Below are 20,323 nucleotides of genomic sequence, written 5' to 3'. Positions count from 1 at the left end.
AAAGAGAAACATATCAGTGATAAACAGTGATAAGGGTCTGTGCAGAATATACAGAAAACAAAGAAAATTTTTATCAGTCATTATTAATTTTAATGTATTTTGACTTTAATTCTAAAATCAGGCTTGTTTAACTAGTTCAGCAATAGGTCAAAATGGCCATAGCTGATAATTTGTGTAATCTACCTGAATATCCTGTGTAAAAGCTCTCTGTAGCCTTGGTAGCCATGCAATACTGTCCTGACACCACCCTCTCTGCTTTTCTTCCTCTCTCAGAAGTCAAAGCCTTAAATCACAACGCTAATCCTTGTGAACAGTATTTTTAACTTGCGCTGGGACAGAAAGAACAGCAATAGGATTAAAGAATCAGTGAAGAGGCTGAAGCCCTAACTCATGCAGTTGATCTTCTTGCACAGTGACTCAAAAGTACCACAGCTCTTTCTTTGTCTTTATTTCAACCTGGAGGATTTTTTTTTTCTTTTTTACCATGGTGATATTTTTGCTTGATGTTGTAGATTTAAAGAAAAAATATATTATCATTTTTCTCCAGTGATTTGATTCAAACTTGGCATAAAACATTTTCCAGTGATTGGTTTTCTGAGCAGCTGTCGCAATGGAGAAGTGGAAAATTCTAAAAAAACGTCGCTCCAGTCTTTTTGCATCCGTAAAACGCGACTTTAGTTTCACGCAAAGCATCGAAGAAGAGGAGAGTGAATTCCCCTTTTCACAGGACAGCTCAGTAAAACCGTGGACATCTATGGACAACCTTGACGCTCCTGGTGCCAGAAAAGAGGTGAAAAAAGATGAGAAGAAGGATGCACCAAACCCCTGGCAATCAAACATTGTCAACCTAAATGTGGGCGGAAAGGTGTTTCACATCCCTAAACACTTGGTCCTCCAATACCCAAAGACCAGGATCGGAGTCCTTGCTCTGTGCAATGATCCAGTTAAGCGTCTGACGCTCTGCGACGATTATAATGTTCAGAACAACGAGTTCTTCTTTGACAGGGACCCCATGTTTTTCCATTACATATTTCACTTTTACTGCAGTAATGTTCTGTGGGTGATGGATGGCTTGTGTCCTGTCAACTTTGAGGAAGAGATCTCATTCTGGGGGCTCAAACTGAAGGATACTCCAAGGTGTGCTGTAGATATTTGATATGCAGTGTATCTATTGTGGCTTTGTCTGTGGATATTTAAAAAGTAGCTATGGTAAAGCATTTGTTTGTCTTTCTCAGGTGCTGCCGCATTCTGTTTGAGGAGAAATTGGACGACATCAGAGAACACCTGAAGGTTAACCAGGAGCTGATCGATGAGATTAAACCTCACCATGATGACGAGGGCTACAAGACCATGTTTCTTGGAAACTTTCGTAAAGCACTTTGGGACTTGATGGAGAATCCTTACTCCTCACTGTCAGCCAAAGCCTTTGCAGTGTTTTCCAGTCTCTTTGTGCTTATCTCTATCGTTGCCATGACTCTGAATACAGTCAAAGAACTTAGGCAGTACAAACTTGCAGGCAAAACCTACATGGAGTGGGTGGAGGTTAGTTCTATCCTTTTCTTCACGTTGGAGTACTTTCTGCGACTACTCACCACATCAAACATCAAGCATTTTGTGAAGAGCGCCCTCAACTTTGTCGATTTGGTAGCCGTCATGCCCTACTTCCTCCAGATCATTTTTGAGACTTTTGTATTAGACGTTGAAGACATCAGTGCTCAGGAGGATTTGAAGGCCATGTCAAGAGTCAGCAAAGTCAGCAAGGTGCTCAAAGTGGTCAAGCTCATGCGCATCTTCCGTATCTTGAAGCTTGCCCGTCACTCCACCGGCATGAGGGCTTTCGGCTTCACCATCCGCCAGTGCTCTGAACAGGTATGAAGGGAATAATCAATAAACACAAATGCTGGTAACATTTGAAGGCCTTTGAATAACATGGCAACCCGCAAGGCTTTGAAGAGACATAAGAGGAACAGGAGGTAGTTTTATGTGAAAGTCACCACTAGGAGAGGAGAAGTAGAGAAGAAGGTTATGATAGTTTTACAATAGGATATCACAATCTATTTAAATTTGCATATTTTATTTCTTGAAGAGAGCGACACTAGATGATTAGGCTATGATAAAGAACAAAATCCCCCTACCAGCAGCTCTAAACTTCACTAATGTAACATAATATCAAATTTATTAATTTAATTAACAAAAAACAGAATGGTTTCATTGCATATCACGTGTTTAAAACCCATTAATTGAACAAAGCTTACACAGCCTGTCGAGTGCAGAAATGTCAGGAAGGCTTTATAGTAACATCTCAAATTGTCATATTACTGGATGCAAGCCCCTAAAATAGTGTCTGCTTTATGACATAGTTTCATATAAACAAGCGCTGTCGTTGACGTGCTCTGTTCTGTCGTGCTGCAGGTGTGCTGTCTGTTTCTGTTCATCGCCATGGGCATCTTCACCTTCTCTGCTCTGATGCATTCTGTGGAGGTGGATCAGCCCGGGACACCGTTCAGCAGCATACCAGATGCCTGGTGGTGGGCTGCGGTGAGTACGGGACAAGCTCTACGTCCAGTAAAGTTCTATGGCTCTAATATGTTTGGGATGCTGTGATGATATTGTAAATTATTTTTGAAAATATTTTCAAGTCCAATTTTTAGGTCCAGCCACACTAATGATGTAACCCTACTTATAACACCACAGTTGCTCCACATCTTTTCATTATGAATGGGGCAATTAATGTTTTACAGCATTTAGAGCGTGTAGCCAGCTCTTACCGGCTGCCACTCAGCTTCTTCCGGATCAATTAACTCAGTTATGAAGCTTGGTAAGCTCTTCCTCTTGACAGCGCTGAAGGGAAGCTCAGTTGGGGTGTGTCAGTATGATCAAGCAGTGCAGTGCTTTTCGGATGTCAGGGATTAGGTCTATCTGGATTTGTGCTGCCTGCTTAGTCAGACCAAAGCAAAGATTCACAGTACAGATCATGTTCCGTGCTATTTTTATGCCTTTAAAATGCAGTAAACACTGATTATATTCAAGAGCTCAAACACAGTCTTCTTTAGTGAATTAATGGTTGGCTAAATAATATTCTGAAATTGTCTCTCTTGCAGAAAAACCTACTAACTATAATAAATGTAGGATTTGCCTTTGTGTAATTCTTACCCCAAAGTATCTTCCATAATTGGTACTATATCTGAAATGAAGAGAAAGATGTGGAGTAACTCCAGGGTCACATAAACTTGATATAAATTATCTAGCCTATACAGATGTGGAGAGTGGCTACTGATGGCCACCAAGCTGTCATATGGTTAAACAGTAGCTTATGCAAATTTACTTTCAAGCTTCATATATAAATGATCAATATTTAGAGGTATGAATATCACACCATTTCTAGGAAGGTTCACATGGGTCACACTGTGTCACCAGCCTGGTACTCTGTGTGTCTTTCAGTATCATCTGAGGACATGGTTTTCATTTATCTGGTGGCAGCTGTGAATTTATATGTGTCTAATTCCCTCTAATGCTGCTTAATGCGTCTCATTTGTAGCCAGACAGAGTGATTGCATTCAAGAAATATAAAATGTAGCACTACTTTCCTGGAAGGTTTTGTGAGCCTATTTATTCCAAACTGCCAAAATGTCAGTTTATCAGTACAAAAAAAAGCATTTTAATTACTCGATTCACAGAAAGTAATGGATACAAAGTGCGTGAGGCCAGGTGAAAGGCAGGTACTGTAAGGATTAAACTGAAAACTTCTTCTGCTCTTGATCCCTACTTAAATCTACACGAGAGAGCACTGGCTTTGAGTAATTTTCTGGAAGCTGACGCTATTCCTTTTTTCCTATAGGTCAGCATCTCTACTGTGGGCTATGGAGATGTTGTCCCCATCTCCTACCTCGGCCGCTGTGTGGCATTCGGCTGTATCTCCTTTGGCATCATCCTTAACGGCATGCCCATCTCCATTCTGTTCAACAAGTTCTCCGACTACTATGCCAAACTGAAGGAGCAGGAATACAACTTTTCCAACATGGTGCGCACCTTCCAGCTCAAGAAACGTCTCAGGCGTAAGTTTGACAGCTGCTTCGAACCCCGGCCGGAGGACTCGGATGATGAGATACACTATCGGCCCAGCGGCAGGCGATTTACCCACGAGATCGAGGAATAAGAAAAGTTGCCTAGTTGTGACCTCAGTAACCCTAAATGGCCTTATCACCCTTGGGTATACAAAAGTAAAAGACTCCATCTGCCTCTAAGTCTCAGCCTATGTGATTGAATAAAATGGGGGAAAAGCAGAAAGCTGAGACAAGCATTAAGCCTCAGCTTTGCAGTAGGTACTGTTTTCACACTATAGCGACACTTCCTCTGTCAAATGGACAAGATGCTCAGACTAGACAACTTGTTATGTGTTTCCACAAATAGCACACGTCTACAACTAATGCTCACTCAACAGAAATAGATGTTTGACACAAGGAGGTCAAGCAGTGACATTATGAATGAAGCAAAACTACCCTTATATCATTTTGAAAAGACTACTGTCATTGAAAGTGCTATTAATGAACAGTTTTGAGTGACTACTGTTATGGATTCAAATATTGGGGATGGATACAAGAGGAAAAACCACAATAACAACACTGGTCCGGCCGGGTTGAGTCAAACGATGATTTTAATGATCACACGCGTGGGAGATGGACACCGTACGCAGACAGCATCAGATGTCAAAATGGTGGAGCATTAATCAAACTCTTATAGCCTCTAGTGGCCCCCACCTAATCATAAAAGCCTAAACATTCACATTCTTTCTCTCACACAGTGCCTAAGCTACAACCTTGGCTCCCTGTTTATCTGCTCCTGCTGAGATGGGGCAGAAAACTCCAGTATGTTCTGTTCTCCTCTAATCAGACAAATAAGGCGATGACTTTCTGCGAACAGTATTTCTCATAACTCAGCAGTATAATGCATCATAAAACAATATCATTCATTCACAATAAACCAGCAGTCTAATGTAATGCAACTCAGCTTAACAAATGCAATAGTTATCACCTTCTTCTAATTCAGGAGAATAATGCAAACTAAAACTACATAATAATTCACAATCTTTAATTAAGGATCTAACATGGCATAAAATAATATTATAATCTGACACTACATAGTCTCTTACATTTTACTTTGATGCTCAGCATCAAGCTCTAACTAGTGCAGCTTTTGGCCATTACCAGCATGTACCGCCACACATCATGGCGGCTTTAAGTCACCATTTGCTTGACTGCAATAAAAACATTTTATTTATGTGTGCATCTCAGAACAACTATAACACCATCAATGGAAAGTTCTCACATTTGACACAATTTACGTTTCATCGAAGTGGCATACCTATCGAAAAAGCACTCCCTCTGTTTTTTGTCCAGTCACTCAGTGTGGTCTTGAAGACACCCAAGTGGGGTGAGAGATATAGCAGCGGGTGTCAGTATACGATCAGGAGCCTCGGTGTAATTTGGTTGTCAAGGATTAGTAGGATTTGTGCGTCTGTTTCCTACCTAGTCAGACAAGTGGAAAAGTCAATCAAGTACTGTGCTATTTTGGTGACAGAAGGAATCTGATCAGGTGTGCGCAGACAGGACGTATTTAAATACTTACTAGCTATATTTAATAGACGTACAATAGAGGCCTTCAGCGTAGTGATTTTTCACTCCTACTAACACATGGGCAGTGATGCCTATATCTGTCATCCAACAGCTCAGAATTTGTCGCAATCCCTGCGGCGAGAGAGAATTGAGCTTTCCGTTCTTGACCAGGAGATGTCAGGATCAATCATGGTCTAAGCCTTGTCGTCACACTGTGATGCTATGATTAGATCATAAACCCAAGTCTCGCCCTGGGCGCCAGAAGAACAGCATTATAACGTATTAAACAAACATACAAAAACTCTTCGCGGATACAGACACCACAGTTTTCTTGGCTCATCTGCTCGACACTGGTTTTAAATAAGAGGGACAGATAGAGGGGATTAGAGACAAGTTCTCTGGTTAGTCACGACAGATGCTGTGGGAGTTACACTCCATTTCCAATTGCAGGAATATTGTGTTGAGCCTCTGCTCATGAAAGACATCCTGAACATCCATTTTACAGCAGACTGTGACTTCATCCATTTGAATAATAATCAGAGACAATGAATCATTAGTGACTGATGTTTCCTTGTCATTAAGTTCTGTGCAAGTGCACTAATTAACGAGCGAACGATCAAATGTAGTGTCAGATGTGTCTAATTTACCCTCTGATCTGGGGTTAAAGTGGTCCGGAACGGTGGCACCTTCAGTTATTGAGTAATTATATCTGATAGGAAGTTTAATATAAAACACTGTCAAACAGTTCAGTTTTCATGCTCTGCAGTCTTTCTGGTCTTCCTGGATGATTCTGATGCCACACACGGGTTCACCACATGATCCCGTCTGCACACGTCCTTTTTTCCGTCCCATCCCTGTCAATAAAGTTGTGTTTGTGGTACAGAAGAGGAGTGAGCATAAAAGGAATAACTTTTAATAAGTGGCAGGTAATTACAAATTCAATGTTTCAAACAGCTCAACAGATTTAATGCACAAATTGTTCCTGTGCAATTTGGATCTCAACCTGTCTGCTAGCTAGAGGTATAGTGGCTGTATTTTTGATGAGTGATGACAAAAAATGTTAATGTGTATTAATTTTACTCTCAGAGCTGAAGAACAAAAGGAAGGTTTCTGTGGCGACTGACATGATTTCATTTGGAAATTTAAAGATTACATGTTATATCATTAATTTAAGATTTTTTTAATCAGACACTGTTTCTGTGCATGATGTGTGGCTGAAGTTAGCAATTTCATGTTCTGAAATGTTTTTAAAAAATGAATTAAATGATAATAATACCAAAGTTTATACTGGAAAGTAAGTGCAGGCTAAACAGGGTAGTTTGCAAGTGTTGTGGTTCAGTTTACAGTAAGGGAGAAACACGTGACTCAGTTATGACAGAATTTTGCGACAGTGGTGGAAGTGTAGCTTTCAGGGGAGAAAGCTTATAAAACATCATTTGTGTACAAAGTCAACAAATTTTTAGGCGATTTTTTATCAGACTGGATGGTTACATTTTTATGATATTGCCTGAAAGAAACAACAGTTGGAGCAAGTTTCAATTTTGAAGATTAAGGTAAAAGAAGAAGGTCACATCACAATTACTTCATTACAATAAACGTATCCCCATTTCAAACTCAAAAACAAAAAGGAGAAAGTCCATTTATTTGTCTTTAAAAATTACTGTCTTTCAGCAGATCTCGCTTATGCATAATTAGTTAATGTAAAAGAACCTTAAAGTCCGTATTTATTAGTGGACACCTATCTTATCTTTCTGAGGAATGAAGCTATTACAGAATATAGGTAGTGACTGTTGGTTTTACTGTGTCGTCAGCATCAATTACACCTCAAGAGTATGGCTGTATCACATGACTCAGCCAGAAGGAGAGAAATCAGAAAATTTAGAAGGCTAACACATAGTAGTAGTTGACAAGAAGAGGAAGCAATGGATGAACATCAAGAAGGAATCTGAGAAGCTTGAGAAATACCAAAGGCTGAGTTAGAAAAAATGTGAGGGTGAAGGCAAAAGTGGTCCTGATGTGTGTGTGTGTGTGTGTGTGTGTGTGTGTGTGTGTGTGTGTATATATATATATACATATATTTATATATGGCATATGATAGAACATCAGCAAAAGAGAAAACAATGAGTTATCATAGGTTGCAGTAAAGCTTTGATTCTACTGTGGTGCAGTAGGCAGTGCCATGATGAGGTAAACATACTCAGCTTATTTGACATCTGCAAACTGACTGACATCTGTGTGTGCTGGGCTAAATGGTTGAAAATGTTAACACACAGCATCACCCTCAGCAAGAAATAAAGGGCAAGAATCTGTGAAGGCAAAAAAAAAATAAGCAGGGTGCTTTGCTCTGAGCACAGCAGCTGAGAATAACAAACAGGCCACTGCCTACCAGTGATATCGTCCTTAGAGGTTAAAATGCTAATCATAGCCAGAAGTGCATTTTAGATGTTAAAGTGTCACCTTTCATATTGTTCATCTGTGCTGGAGATATGAAGCAGTCATCTCTGGTATGATTAAGCAACTACAGTATAGCCACAGGGTGACCATGTGTGTGAACAGTTGCGTCATTATCCTTGACATTTCCTTTTTCCGGTCACGCTCTCTTCCAATTAGATCCCATCCTTCATGATGTGTTAAGATAAGATGCTAAAGGGACTCATATTCAAGGAAAATATTTTAACCACAAGTCAGCAATTTTCAAGCATGAATACTTAGATGTAATGAGTGTTAATATAAAAAAAGAAATACTTTGTGTCACATTAAAAACTGTATTCTGTGAGCAGGATTTATCAGCAAAACTGCTGTAAACTGCTTAAAATTAATTACGGACCAAACCCAGATTAGATTCTGCACAATGCAATATAAACAAACAACAGGAAAGATGACTAAAAGGAGAAAAGCTAATCAAATATAAACACTGAGTCTTTGTTTAAATACACCGAAAGTGGACAGTGGTGGATGCCCATATTAAACACGGTCAGAGGTTCAAATATAAAAGTCAGCGTATGTATATATGCATGCACTTCTTTCTATGTGTAAGTAACCACCAACCTTCAGACTGGGAAAGGACTTGCTCTTTCTCCCGAGCCAAAATAATACTCATAATAATAATAACACAATAATAATACTCATTAAAAAAAGAAAAGAAAAGAAAGAAAAGCAGCTTAACAACAGTAACTGCAGAAGTAGTGACTTGTTACTTCCACCCTGAAAAACAAGATCAGTGCCAGAGCAGATTTTTTTTTTTTTATCTCAATGAGAGTTTCAGCCTTGAGATTTCACATCACTTTCATGTTGAGCTCTTGATCAGGACATGCTTTTCCCTAACCAAGGCTAAATGTAACTTTTGAGCAACCTGTGGCCACTACACACACTCCCTATATAAACCCCCTCAAATTCCTCAGGTCACTCATTTTCTGCCTTTGCCCACCAACTGAGGAGCAGTACCACATCATACAATGCCGGCTGCTAGGTGTTTGGTGTCTCTCGTGGCGGTGCTAGTGGCTGCAGTGTGTGTGGCACATGCACAGGAGAGGATCAAGATATGTGGACGAGAGCTGATACGTCTGGCCGTCTCATCCTGCGGCAGCTCCCGGGCCAGGAGAAGCATCCCGGATTTAGGACTGGAAAAGAATCAATACGCTCCTCTCTGTAAGTACTTAAACAATCTTTTATTTGTGTTTTCATGACATATATGAAAGGTAAAGAGAGAAAGACGTACTCTCGCTTCTTGACATCAAAATTTTGCAAGAGTTTTTGGGGATGAAGCTGCACGTTTACAGTGATCTCTCTAAATCCCAGATGTGTTACCTCTGCACAGGGGAGCAGATCTCCTCCACAGAAGAGTACCTGACTTCAGGGACTGTACGCACGGCTTCGAGGGCAGATGGGGAAAAGGACGCCGTCTCCTTGGCTCCTCACCTTCTGTCATCACGGATCAGGCGAACTGCTGGAAAAATATCTGATATTTGCTGTGAGAAAGGATGTAGCATGAAGGAGCTGATACAGTTTTGCTAAATGAAGCCGGTGGCATATCAGAATGAGTTAAGTTATTATCTTCAGAGTTTTGCTGGGTTTTCTTTTAGTGATCCTGAATGTACTTGGTGATATTTATCTATGACATTTAACAGTACCAAAGATAAAACTGGAGTGCACACAGGATTTTGTTATTTGATTTATTGTTTTTATTAATGCAAATATAGTATATTAACTGAACTGATATTACTGGACAGTCAGTCCATAATAAATCACAAAAGTCCCAGAATCAAACCCTTATTTTCTCAGACCTAACAAAGATGACAATAAATATTACTCCCAATGAAGTGAAGGTTTCAGTTACTGCTTGTGTCTTATACACTAATCTGCATCAACTGACCCAAATCTTATACAATTACGATAAGTAAACAAATGCAAGCATACAAAAAACTTCAGATGCCAGAGAACCATTTTAACACTTGAGCTGTTTTTCTGCTGTATATGCATACTGGTATATATTAAGATCCATGTAAGTTTCGTTGTGAGCGCAGTTTACTGGTGCCAAAACAGCTAAATCGGATTGAGGCTATTGGCCTAGCCATTGAGCTATTTAACAGAAATAATCTTTGTAACCCAGCCTGTGCCTCACGCCGAGGAGTGTATAATTCTCTCAACAGATAATCAAATGTGCCGCTGATTAGCTGCCACTCTATACTGCAGCCTGCGCCGAATGACTCCTAATAGCAAATGAAATCAGCCTACAGTGACTGATTGGTTAATTTGTTTTAATTGAGGGAAGAATGGATTGTGCTGTACGTACGATTTGTTTTTGCGTAATTGGTTTTATTTGCTGTGTTATCAGACAAAGCACGCAAAGATGAATGCTAAAATTAGATCAACTTGTTAGAAGATTATATTGTTAGAAAGGTTTTAACTGCAGATAATCAGAGAATACAGCACACTAATAATGCCTGTAACAATTGGCTTAATCCATCAAACAATAATGAAATTAAATTAGAAATTTTGGGTTCAAACTGATGGCATGCATTCTAGATTTGTCAGCCATCATACTACAGTATTAGTAGTATGATGGCCCATGCTTAGAGTAATGTGCAAAAGTCTTGAGCCACCCATCATTTCTTTAAATTTTGCTTAGAATTGACCAGACTCAAGCAATAGTTCTCCAGAAAAAAAAAATCATTTTTAGTCCAGTCATTGTACCTGACCATTTGAAATGTTATTTTTAGGGTTTTTTTGTTGATTCTATGAAACATAACATAAGATAAAATAGCATTTTTGTACCAACGAGGTGATTCCTGAAGAGCTATTAGGTGAAAACTTGGCATATTTCAGTGTGGTGTGCAGTGTGATAGGCATGAAAAACTATCTGCAGAATATGATTAGTATCTGAAAGTGATGTCCTTAAGAAGCAGAAAAAAAAAATCCAGCAAAGACCTGACACAGGACCCATGTATCCCCACCCTTCAGTTGATCATCGACTGTTCACTGAAGCCTTATCAGAGACAGAATAATGAAGTTAAATTAGAAATTTGGGGTTCAAATCTTCAACAATAAATATGGAAGAGGCCAGGATAAACACAGTGTCTGCTGTCTGCAGTGTTTTGGAGCTGCATTTCAGTTAGTGGAATCTGGGATCTCATCAAACTTGAATACTGTCAGATTTTGATCTCTCATGCAGACCCATCATATGACAACAATTTTATTTTTCAGCATGACTATAACCCCAAACATACTACCAATGCAGTGAAAGAATCCCTGCATAGAAAAACACACAGTGGATCACTATCAGTCATGGACTGGCCTCACCAGAGCACGCACCTCAATATTATTTATAATGTTCACAGAGAACAGAAAAAAAGCCACTCGACATCCAAAGAAGAGCATTGAATGTCAGATTAGAGAACTAAGAGAGACTGTGTTGAAGAATAAATGTCAATTCTCACATTGAAGCTTGTTAGAACTATACAAACACCTATTGTCCATTTTCCAATCAAATTATAAAGAAATAAGGGATGGCTCAAGACCTTTGCACAGCACCATATGTATATAAAGAGGGTATGAAAGGACAAAAACTACCAAACAAACACTACAGTCACCCTTCATCTTTTCACCCCATTCACTCACACATAATTTTATGCTAATTATAAGATAATTCCAAAAAACATTCTCCTACACCCACAAATTCATTGCTGTTAGTCACCATAACTTGCACAAAAGGAGTGTACAAGCATAATTCAGCTTGTACAATATTACTAATATTTGCTGTCCTGCAAAGAGAAAAGCATAGTCGCAGTTTTATAGTTGCCCCACAGTAGGTCATGAAAATTATGAAGTAAAATTATTCCTAATTCAATTTAAGTAGAACACATGTGAACTAAAATAAAACGCATGAAAGGTTTCATGAAAGGTTTGATGCAGTGTCTCATGCTAACCAGCAGAGAGTGACAGATATCAGATTTTATGCGAGGTGCTACACTGCTTTCTCCCACCTGACATTACCACCCACCCATCGCTCTGTGCATGAGCTGGTTAATTCTGTCAGGTTAAGGGTGTCGCGTTTTTGTTTTTGTATCCATCCCATTCTTTTCTCGTGTATTTCAGCCACATTTCCTGCTGCGATGATCAGCCTCTCGCAGCTCATTATCGTAAAATGCTCAATCACCTCGAGTGATCCTTTATCTCCTTGTGACAAGAGGGAAAATGTGATCAGAGGACACTTCTAGGCCTGAACCCGTCCTTATGCAGTGCCAACATGAGATGACAAACGCACGGCTGCAGGGGGCCCCCTCTGGTGGGCTTCTCTCCATGCCTGTTTTGTCAACTGAGAAGCTGCTAAACCAAATATGGAAAATGAAATCAGAGACTTTATCTCTCCTTCTGCCTTTCTATCTCTTTGTGTCTAGTTTCAGTGAGCGGGAAAAGCAGCAGGGCAGAATAGCACCTTTGCTGAGTGCCAGCAGAGCAGCTACACGGCTCGCACATGAGCACACAAACACACAAACACACACACATACACGTCAGGCAAGAGTGTGCGCGTGTGTGTGTGGACTTGTGGGTGTCAATTTGCATGTAAATGAAATGGCTCTCAGTGCTCTTGTTTCCAACAGTAAAAGTGTCAAGGCTAAGGATGCCATACTTTGTGAATGTGTGTGTGTGTGTGTGTAGAGGTTTCATGTTTTCATGTGTCGGTGTTTGCATATGTCTATGCGCTCTGCATAATCTGTGTGGGCGTACGAGTCCGGGAAACCCATTTGAAGTCCGTGGCTGTGCTTGTTTTTTAAAGCGTGTTGTTGTTGTTGTTGTTGTTTTTGTTTTTTTACCAATGTGCATGTGGTTTGTGCAGGTTTATGACCAGCGAGCACATGTGGGTGTGCAGTGCACAGGGGAGCAGAAGTCAGGACAATGACTGACATGTCTGTTTTTGTGAGTCCTTTATTGTTAGAGCTCCAAGCCGTGCTTTTACGCAACATAAGCTGTCAGACGTTGTGTCAAAGAAATCCTCTGTGACAGGCTGTGCGTCTTGATTCACACGGCAAACCTGAAGATGAGGATCGGCTCTGCTCTCCTCCAGATTGTGGAAATGGTGTGAATGATTGATCCTGTTCTCAAAGATCTCAGATTTTATTTTAATGGATCTTCTGCATACGTCTGTGCTAATAACAATGCTAATATTAGTGCTTTTGGGAACTTTTCTGAATGCTGCTAATAATATCTCAATCACTCAGGTTTTCCCATCAAATTCCAATTATTCCAATCTTAACTTTGCTGATAATTCTGTGTTTTTGAGGGTATTCTTTCAAAAGCCAGAATACTTCCTACTAATCCAATCTTATTGAAGGGTAGAGAAATTTAGTCTGTTCCTTATGCAGTCTTACACACAGTTATATGATAGCTGGTGAGGGTTAAAACAAATTGCTTGTTTTGCATTGCAAGTTGTAAACTGTAAGTCCAGTAATATGTTAAAATATGCTCAGCAGCCAGTTCATTAGGTACACCTTGCTAGTACTGGGTGGGATCCCCTTCAGAAAAGCCTTTTTTTCTTGATGGCATTGATTCAACGAGGTGCTGGAAACATTCCTCTGAGATTTTAGTCCATGTTGACATGATTGCATCACACAGTTGCTGCAGATTTCACGGCTGCAAGGCTACAATGTCAATCTCCCAATGCTCTCAAAGATGCTCCATTGGATTGAGGCCTGATGAGGCCTTTTCTTTTGATCTTTTTCACACTATCTTCTATAAACCCTAGAGATGGTTGTGTACGAAAATCCTAGTAGATCAACAGTTTCTGAAATACTCAGACCAGCCCTTCTAGTATTTACCTAGTCACTTAAATCAGCTGTCGTCTCGATCATGCCGACATGCCTAAATGCACTGAGTTGCTGTCGTGTGACTGGGTGACTAGGCTTTCATGTCAACAAGCGGTTGAAAAGGTGCTCCAGTGAAGTGGTCGGTGAGTGCATGTGTAACACAATACTTTAAATATGCAGACTGTGTCTTGAACCGGCAGAGCTTCTTACAGCTCCTCCCTTCTTCACAAAGGGTCACCATGGCAGGTAGCTCTGCATACTTAATTTGGCAGATTTCTTTTTTTTTTTTTTTTTTTTTTACATCAGATGGTCTTCCTTACACAAACCCCAAGGGACATATGTCTCCTCCTGGGCTCAAACAAGGGATAATTCACTTTCTAGCAATTGTGCAAACCACTGCACCATGGAGCCAGACACAGATAACAGGAAACATTTCACGCTATCATATGACAGACACAAACACTGAACAAACTAACGAGATTTAACACATAAGTTGTAACTTCTAATTATCTACATACCTTTTTAAAAAAAAAAAAGAAAAAAAAAGAAAAGAAAAGAAAAGCAGCAAGCAGCAGAAAGTGGCACATGCAGCCAGAACAGATATGAGTAATGATATCGGACAAACTGGTGCTCTTTGTGCTGTGATAGAGAAAAACACTCCTCCCCTACTCCTGTTTTCTTCAATTTACAATGCAGAAACTTATTTATCACTCACTGTTCCACTGTTGTTCTGCATCCAGCTAGTTTTAAAACTAATTTAATGTTTGCTTTATTTAAGGTCAGCTCCAAAGCTTCACTTTAATCAAATCTGAAATCATTATGCGGTCATGAGGACTCTGTAAACCAATAAACACACCATCAACAGAGTGTACGCGGTCCTGAAAGTTCTAAAAAAAGATAAGACATCTTTCAGACCTATCCCTAGTTCATCTGCAGAAAACCATTTCCTAACATCATCCCATATACTGTGAAACTTTGTTATCCTTCCATCTGCTGCATCCACCATCTACTGCAAAATGATGGGTCTGTCTTCTCCTCTGCTCAGCAGCATTTAGATGGCCTGACCAGCAGTGACAGCTTCAAGAGCATTGTGCAATCAGACTGCTCCCATGGGAAGCCCGTTGTTGTTGGGTGTTCTCTTATCTCCTGTCATCTGGGATTTATATTTCCCTATCTTTAGCATTGGTACTATGAGATAAAGCAAATAAACCACAGTTTTTCCAGAGAAAAACAGAAGTGAAGTAGTATGGCTGTAATGCTTTTTGCCTGTTTTCAAACCTCTTTTTTGCAGATGCTTCCATTTCTTAACTGCATGCCATGATTCAAATCAGACAACTCATTTTACATTGTGGACACATTCAGCTGGACCAGTGAAGCTAAATGACCAATATGTAAAATTACAGAACAGATTCTGGTAGACTTTCCTGTAACTTTAACATATTAAGTTTTCATTTATTCATAAAAAAATGTCCTTTACTGTGGACTCACTGTAAAACAACAACAACAAAAAACAACAACAACAGAGTAAAAAAATTAGACATTTCTATATTAGAATGGAAAGCAGCAACTTTTCTGCCAATTTAATTGTGGTATCTTTTACTTAATTACTTGGGTGGGGGTGGGGGGGTCTTTATTAATAGGAAAAGTTATCAAACTTATTAAGGTAACAGTTCAGACTTTATGCTTTACTTTACATTTTCCAAAAGCCTGTACAAATAGTGATGATCTATGAGGGCGATATAGCCACAGAAATTCTTGTTTTGCAGAGCTTGTTAATATTTTGTTGTAAAGTGCTTTGGGCCAGGAGTGTCAGTATCCTTCAGTTTCATTCTTCTGCAACTTAAATGTCCTCAGATTTTCACTGCCCACAGCCCCCAAACCAAAGCCAGTTATTACCTTAGCTCCCTTAATTACTTTCTCGCCCTATACGGTCCGTCATATGCTCGTTATTATAGCCCCTTAATCTGTCTAGTGGAAGACAAGATGCTCATGCAGCAAACACACACGCACAGACACACACACAGACATCAACTGCCACTTTGTCACAACCTTGGGGCTGCTGGGAGGTGGTGAAGCTGAACTAATAGAGTTGAACTGGTAGAGGGCAGTGTGGCAGCAGCAGCCGCTAAAGCAACTGCAGGCAGGTTTTCTGCAGCTGCAGAGCTCAGTGCCACAGTGCAGCACAGATAAAGTGATGCTCCAGTCTACCGCTTACAGCTGAGTGTAATGCCACTGCTGAATAATTAAAAACCTACTTTTTTGTGTGCATTTTCATTTAAGATAGTATTATGTAAAAGTTTGGTCATTTATTACTTTTATTAGTTAGTCCAGAGAGGGACAGAAAATAGCAGATATCTGTCCGGCTACATGTAACCCCTCAAGCTACTCACTGACGTTACTAAATAGCTTTGCATTTAACATATAATGAAGTGAAACATTTGCCTTTTGATATTTTCTGTTGATTAATTTAACACTTGTCTGTCATTCTGTTAAGTTAGGTTCTAATTATTTTTTGTCAGTGAACATTTCTTTTTTTGTTTACAAAAATTATTAGTCATGTTACTAACACCACAAAGTACTAAAGTGTAAGTAAGTGTAAGAGTCTGGCATTTGTGAGCTGTATACTACTTTTTAAAATAGATGCATAAATAAATATTCAGTAAGTACTCAAATCAGAATTACTGGAATGTTCCCAGGTGTAAGCAGACTTCCCATAATTTGTGGTAAACAAGTAGAAGAACAACAAATCTGTCCATACCTATAATTTTTTAATAAGCACTCCTTATGTTTATCTAGGACAGTATTTCTCAACTAGGTGTACTAGCACCCCTATGGGTACTTCGGAGTACTGCATGTAGTTTTGTAAAATGTTAATTTAAAAAAAAAAATGTTAGTCAAGCAAAATTCAAATGAATAAGCACAATAATTACCTGTTTTTGTGTGAGATTAAAAATAAAATATTCAAAGAAAAAATTGGTTGACTGTGTCCTTTGTGTCTGAAAGTTGTTCTCCTGGTACCTGTGTGGATAATCCAGCTTCCTCCCACAGTCCAAAGACACGCATATGTTACGTTAACTGCTGCCTATCTCCCCTCACCACACTCCCTGCCGGTGGCTGATGCCCTCAGACGTTGGTGTGTTGGTGGTCCTTGTCGTCTGGGGCTGGGCGCTCATGCATGTACCGGCTCACTCCTGGTGGCCGATTGGCGGGGCCGGGCGCCTGTGGCCCGGCGCCTGTGGCCCGGCGCCTGTGGCCCGGCGCCTGTGGCCCGGCTGGGCTCCTTCCGGGGGGTGGGATGCCCTCAGGCCTCTGGCCTCTGGGCCTGAAGCTCGGTCCTCTCTGGCACAGCTGGCTGCCGGCAGAACCCGCGGGCACGCCACTGCAACCCCCTCTGGCCTCTGCTCCGTAGCTGCGGGGTGACCTCTCGTTTGGGGCTCTACCCAGCTCTTCCCAGGAGGGTGGCACGGTTCCCCCCCCTTTGGTGGTCCTCCTCGGGTCCTTGTACTCTGGGGCCTCTGGATATCTGGGGCCTGGATCTCCTCCATACCTGCTTCATACCCTGGTGGACGGGGCTATGGCTCCCCACACTCCCTAGCAGATCGTTACATGGAGAAACCTTTGGAATACAAGCATGCTGATCCACACAGGTATGCACACAGGTGTACACACGGGTGTTCACAGACGCGGACTACACCTTTCTTGGCTGCTGCCTCAAAGCACATTGTGCGCTGTCTATCTTGCGTGCTGCACAATATCGTTTATTATTTAGTATCTACTGTTATCTACTGCTAGCTAGTTTATTGTGATGGTGCTGTTTTTTTTTATTATGTTGCTCTTTGTTTTTTGCTTTCTCTTCTGTTTTTTTTTCTCCATACAGGTGATCCAGGTGTTTTGTTTGTTTGTTTTTTTTTTCTTTCTTCCCCCCTTCTCACCGTCTCTTCTCCCCTTTGGTTTTCTTTCGCTCCCTCTCTTTCTTTCATTCTTTCTCCCTGTCCTATCCCCCATTCATGTCTGTCCCGTTTGTAGCAACCGAAAATAAAATAAATTCATAATTATAATAAAGGTCAATCAAATGGACCAATATGGCAAGGCCATGATGATCCACTTGGTAAAATAAATCCGCTTGGCATCTTTCTTGGCCTTAAGACAACAATTCTGATGGCTAAAGATCCAAATGGGACACAAAAAAAAGGAAAAAAAAAATGACACAGATCCTCAGTGCTGAACAAATAAGCGCAGTAGAAGTTATTTATGTGGTTTTCTAGCCTTGCAACTTGCATATTGATTGTTATTTTTATAACACCTCTCTGCTCACCCTGATGGGGGTAGTGCTCACAAAATGTCATAAATGTGATGCGGTGCTTCTCACCTGGTAGCACCTAATCTGATGCAATTCCCATGTGAAGCTGAAGCTAATTGGATGAAGCGCAAAGACCCAGCAGTCGTCTCATGTGTGTGTGCACGCGTGTCCGTCCACACCACGTGTTTGCAGACGTTGAAATGTAGAAGGCGGAGTAACCTCCTCATAATTGCAGGGCACGGTAGTGACACAAGCAAAACAGGAGATTAGGCTCCAAGCGCAATGAAGAAATAGAGAATTGATTAAGATGGAAAATGCTTGTCAGGGTGTGTGTGTGTGAGTGACTGAGTGAGTGAAAAGGCTACGAGGAGAAAAACGATCAGGGACAGAGAGAGGGAGAGGGAGAGAGAGAGAGAGGGAGACAGTGGTGGGCAGGCCCAGAAAAGCGATTACTCCAGCTGCTCTTTCACAGCTGCTCCCAATTGCTCCATTGCACCTCTTTCTCTCCGTCCATCACTCCCTCCGGCTCGTCCCTCCGTACGCTCATGTGTGACTGGGCTGTTTGTAGCTGATGTAATCTTGACAAAACACTCCACAGTGGGAGTACTTAGCTGATGTGCAACCGTCTCACTGATGTACGTTTAAAAGAAGCCGCTGTGCAGATGCAGGAGAGGATTGTTCTTGATGGAATAGTAAAACGGAGTTAAATGATGTAGTGGAGAAATCAATGCTGGGAAGGCTGTCTAAATGTTATTTGAGAGCCTTACTCTATTAAGTGAAATAAAACACATTAAATGTTCCACAAAACCGTGGCTCACACACAAACATGGGGGCTCCATTCCCGCCCGTTCGTCTCTTTTGAAATTCCTGTCACTATTGTCGTCAGCGCGTCTGTCTCAGGCGTGGGGAGGTGGCTGTTAAAACATGAGCAGTCCATTCAGTACGCTTCACCTAATCAAAGCTACGCTGCTTGTGAAACTTCCAGTTCTCCAGCCCATCAGGATGTGTGATAAAGACAGACTGAGAGACATGGGCTTCCTGGCAAGCTGAGATGTTATGAGTCTGCGTGCATGTTCCATGTGTTTTTTGTGTAACACACTTTGGCCTTTGTTTGCCTCTCTCTCCCTCTGTGCATGTGTGTGTGAGAGAGAGTCAGAGCATTACTCAAGCCCAGAGGAGTTGAACAACAGCAGGTACAGTATCTTAATACAGTGAGGTACCTTTTAAAAAAATTGAAACGCTGGCTCTTTGTCACTTCTACTAAGTCGACCCATTAACGAATATGATAGCTTAATTGTTCGGGGTTTGCCTCCCCTGCATTAAACGCATCACTAAAGAAGTTTTCACCTGAGCCTGGGAAGTGAACATGAAGAAGAGGGCTTATATTTCTACTTTATAAATGAGAATGAAGGCCATTACACAGCATGTTGTAAAAAAGCGACACAAAATTCAGTACCGTTTGGCTCCAAACTTGTCATGTGACGTCCATAAACACTAAATATGGTTAGTTTTTGCTGAATATTTGCCCTAAAAGAAAGCACTGTAAAAAAATGAAAATGGCATCAAGCAATGATGAGCTGTGTTTCTGATCAAGAAAGAGAAGAAACAGAGATTCTGGGTTCATCCAATTCTCATGCGAAGGCAGCAGCAGTGAGAATCTCATGGTTTGATCCAGGAGTTGAAGCTGTACCACGACTGCTTTCGTACAAATTTCAGGATGTCAGTGAGACGATTTGAACTCTGGTTGGGAACACATCTGAGGAGGTAGAGAAATAATTTCAGAGAGCTGACTGAACCAGAGCAGTGTCTAGCTGTGTGTCTGAGGTAAAATGGCTATTATCTTACTTTTGGTATATTCTGTAGAGGTGCAAGTTTTGAGCTACAAGAGCACTTGTTGCCAGATGCAGCGGTCTGATGGTTTATTTGGATCCCAAAGTCGGAAAGTCAAGCAAACTTGGTTTGAAAAAATACATTCTACACGTTTGTCCACCAACATTATGATATTGTGCAAAATGTTAACACGGATTTTACACATCCAGTATACAATGGGGGGGTAATGCACTTTGATAGTTCGTCTAACAAACAAACAAACACAGGAGTATTTCCCA

The 20,323-nt window shown here is 40.7% G+C and overlaps 2 protein-coding genes across 2 annotated transcripts; both read left to right on the top strand.

The window, feature by feature from the left end:
- The first annotated feature begins 338 nt into the window (after window positions 1-338).
- Window positions 339-4,167, top strand: LOC146367411 (potassium voltage-gated channel subfamily V member 2). The gene is made up of 4 exons (XM_084913094.1): window positions 339-1,137; window positions 1,236-1,869; window positions 2,413-2,538; window positions 3,839-4,167. Exons 1-4 carry the CDS (start codon window positions 611-613, stop codon window positions 4,154-4,156), a joined length of 1,605 nt encoding a protein of 534 aa, XP_084769220.1. The 5' UTR covers window positions 339-610; the 3' UTR covers window positions 4,157-4,167.
- A 4,900-nt stretch (window positions 4,168-9,067) lies between these two features.
- Window positions 9,068-14,174, top strand: insl3 (insulin-like 3 (Leydig cell)). Its single transcript, XM_084913095.1, has 2 exons — window positions 9,068-9,260; window positions 9,430-14,174. Exons 1-2 carry the CDS (start codon window positions 9,068-9,070, stop codon window positions 9,624-9,626), a joined length of 390 nt encoding a protein of 129 aa, XP_084769221.1. The 3' UTR covers window positions 9,627-14,174.
- Window positions 14,175-20,323: the final 6,149 nt, after the last annotated feature.

Source organism: Perissodus microlepis, chromosome 18 (genome assembly GCF_051167445.1).
Source record: "Perissodus microlepis isolate ML-2025 ecotype Zambia chromosome 18, ASM5116744v1, whole genome shotgun sequence".
Lineage (NCBI taxonomy): Eukaryota > Metazoa > Chordata > Actinopteri > Cichliformes > Cichlidae > Perissodus > Perissodus microlepis.
The sequence above is the reverse complement of the archived record's forward strand: the minus strand, read 5'-3'. Positions and strand labels throughout refer to the sequence as shown.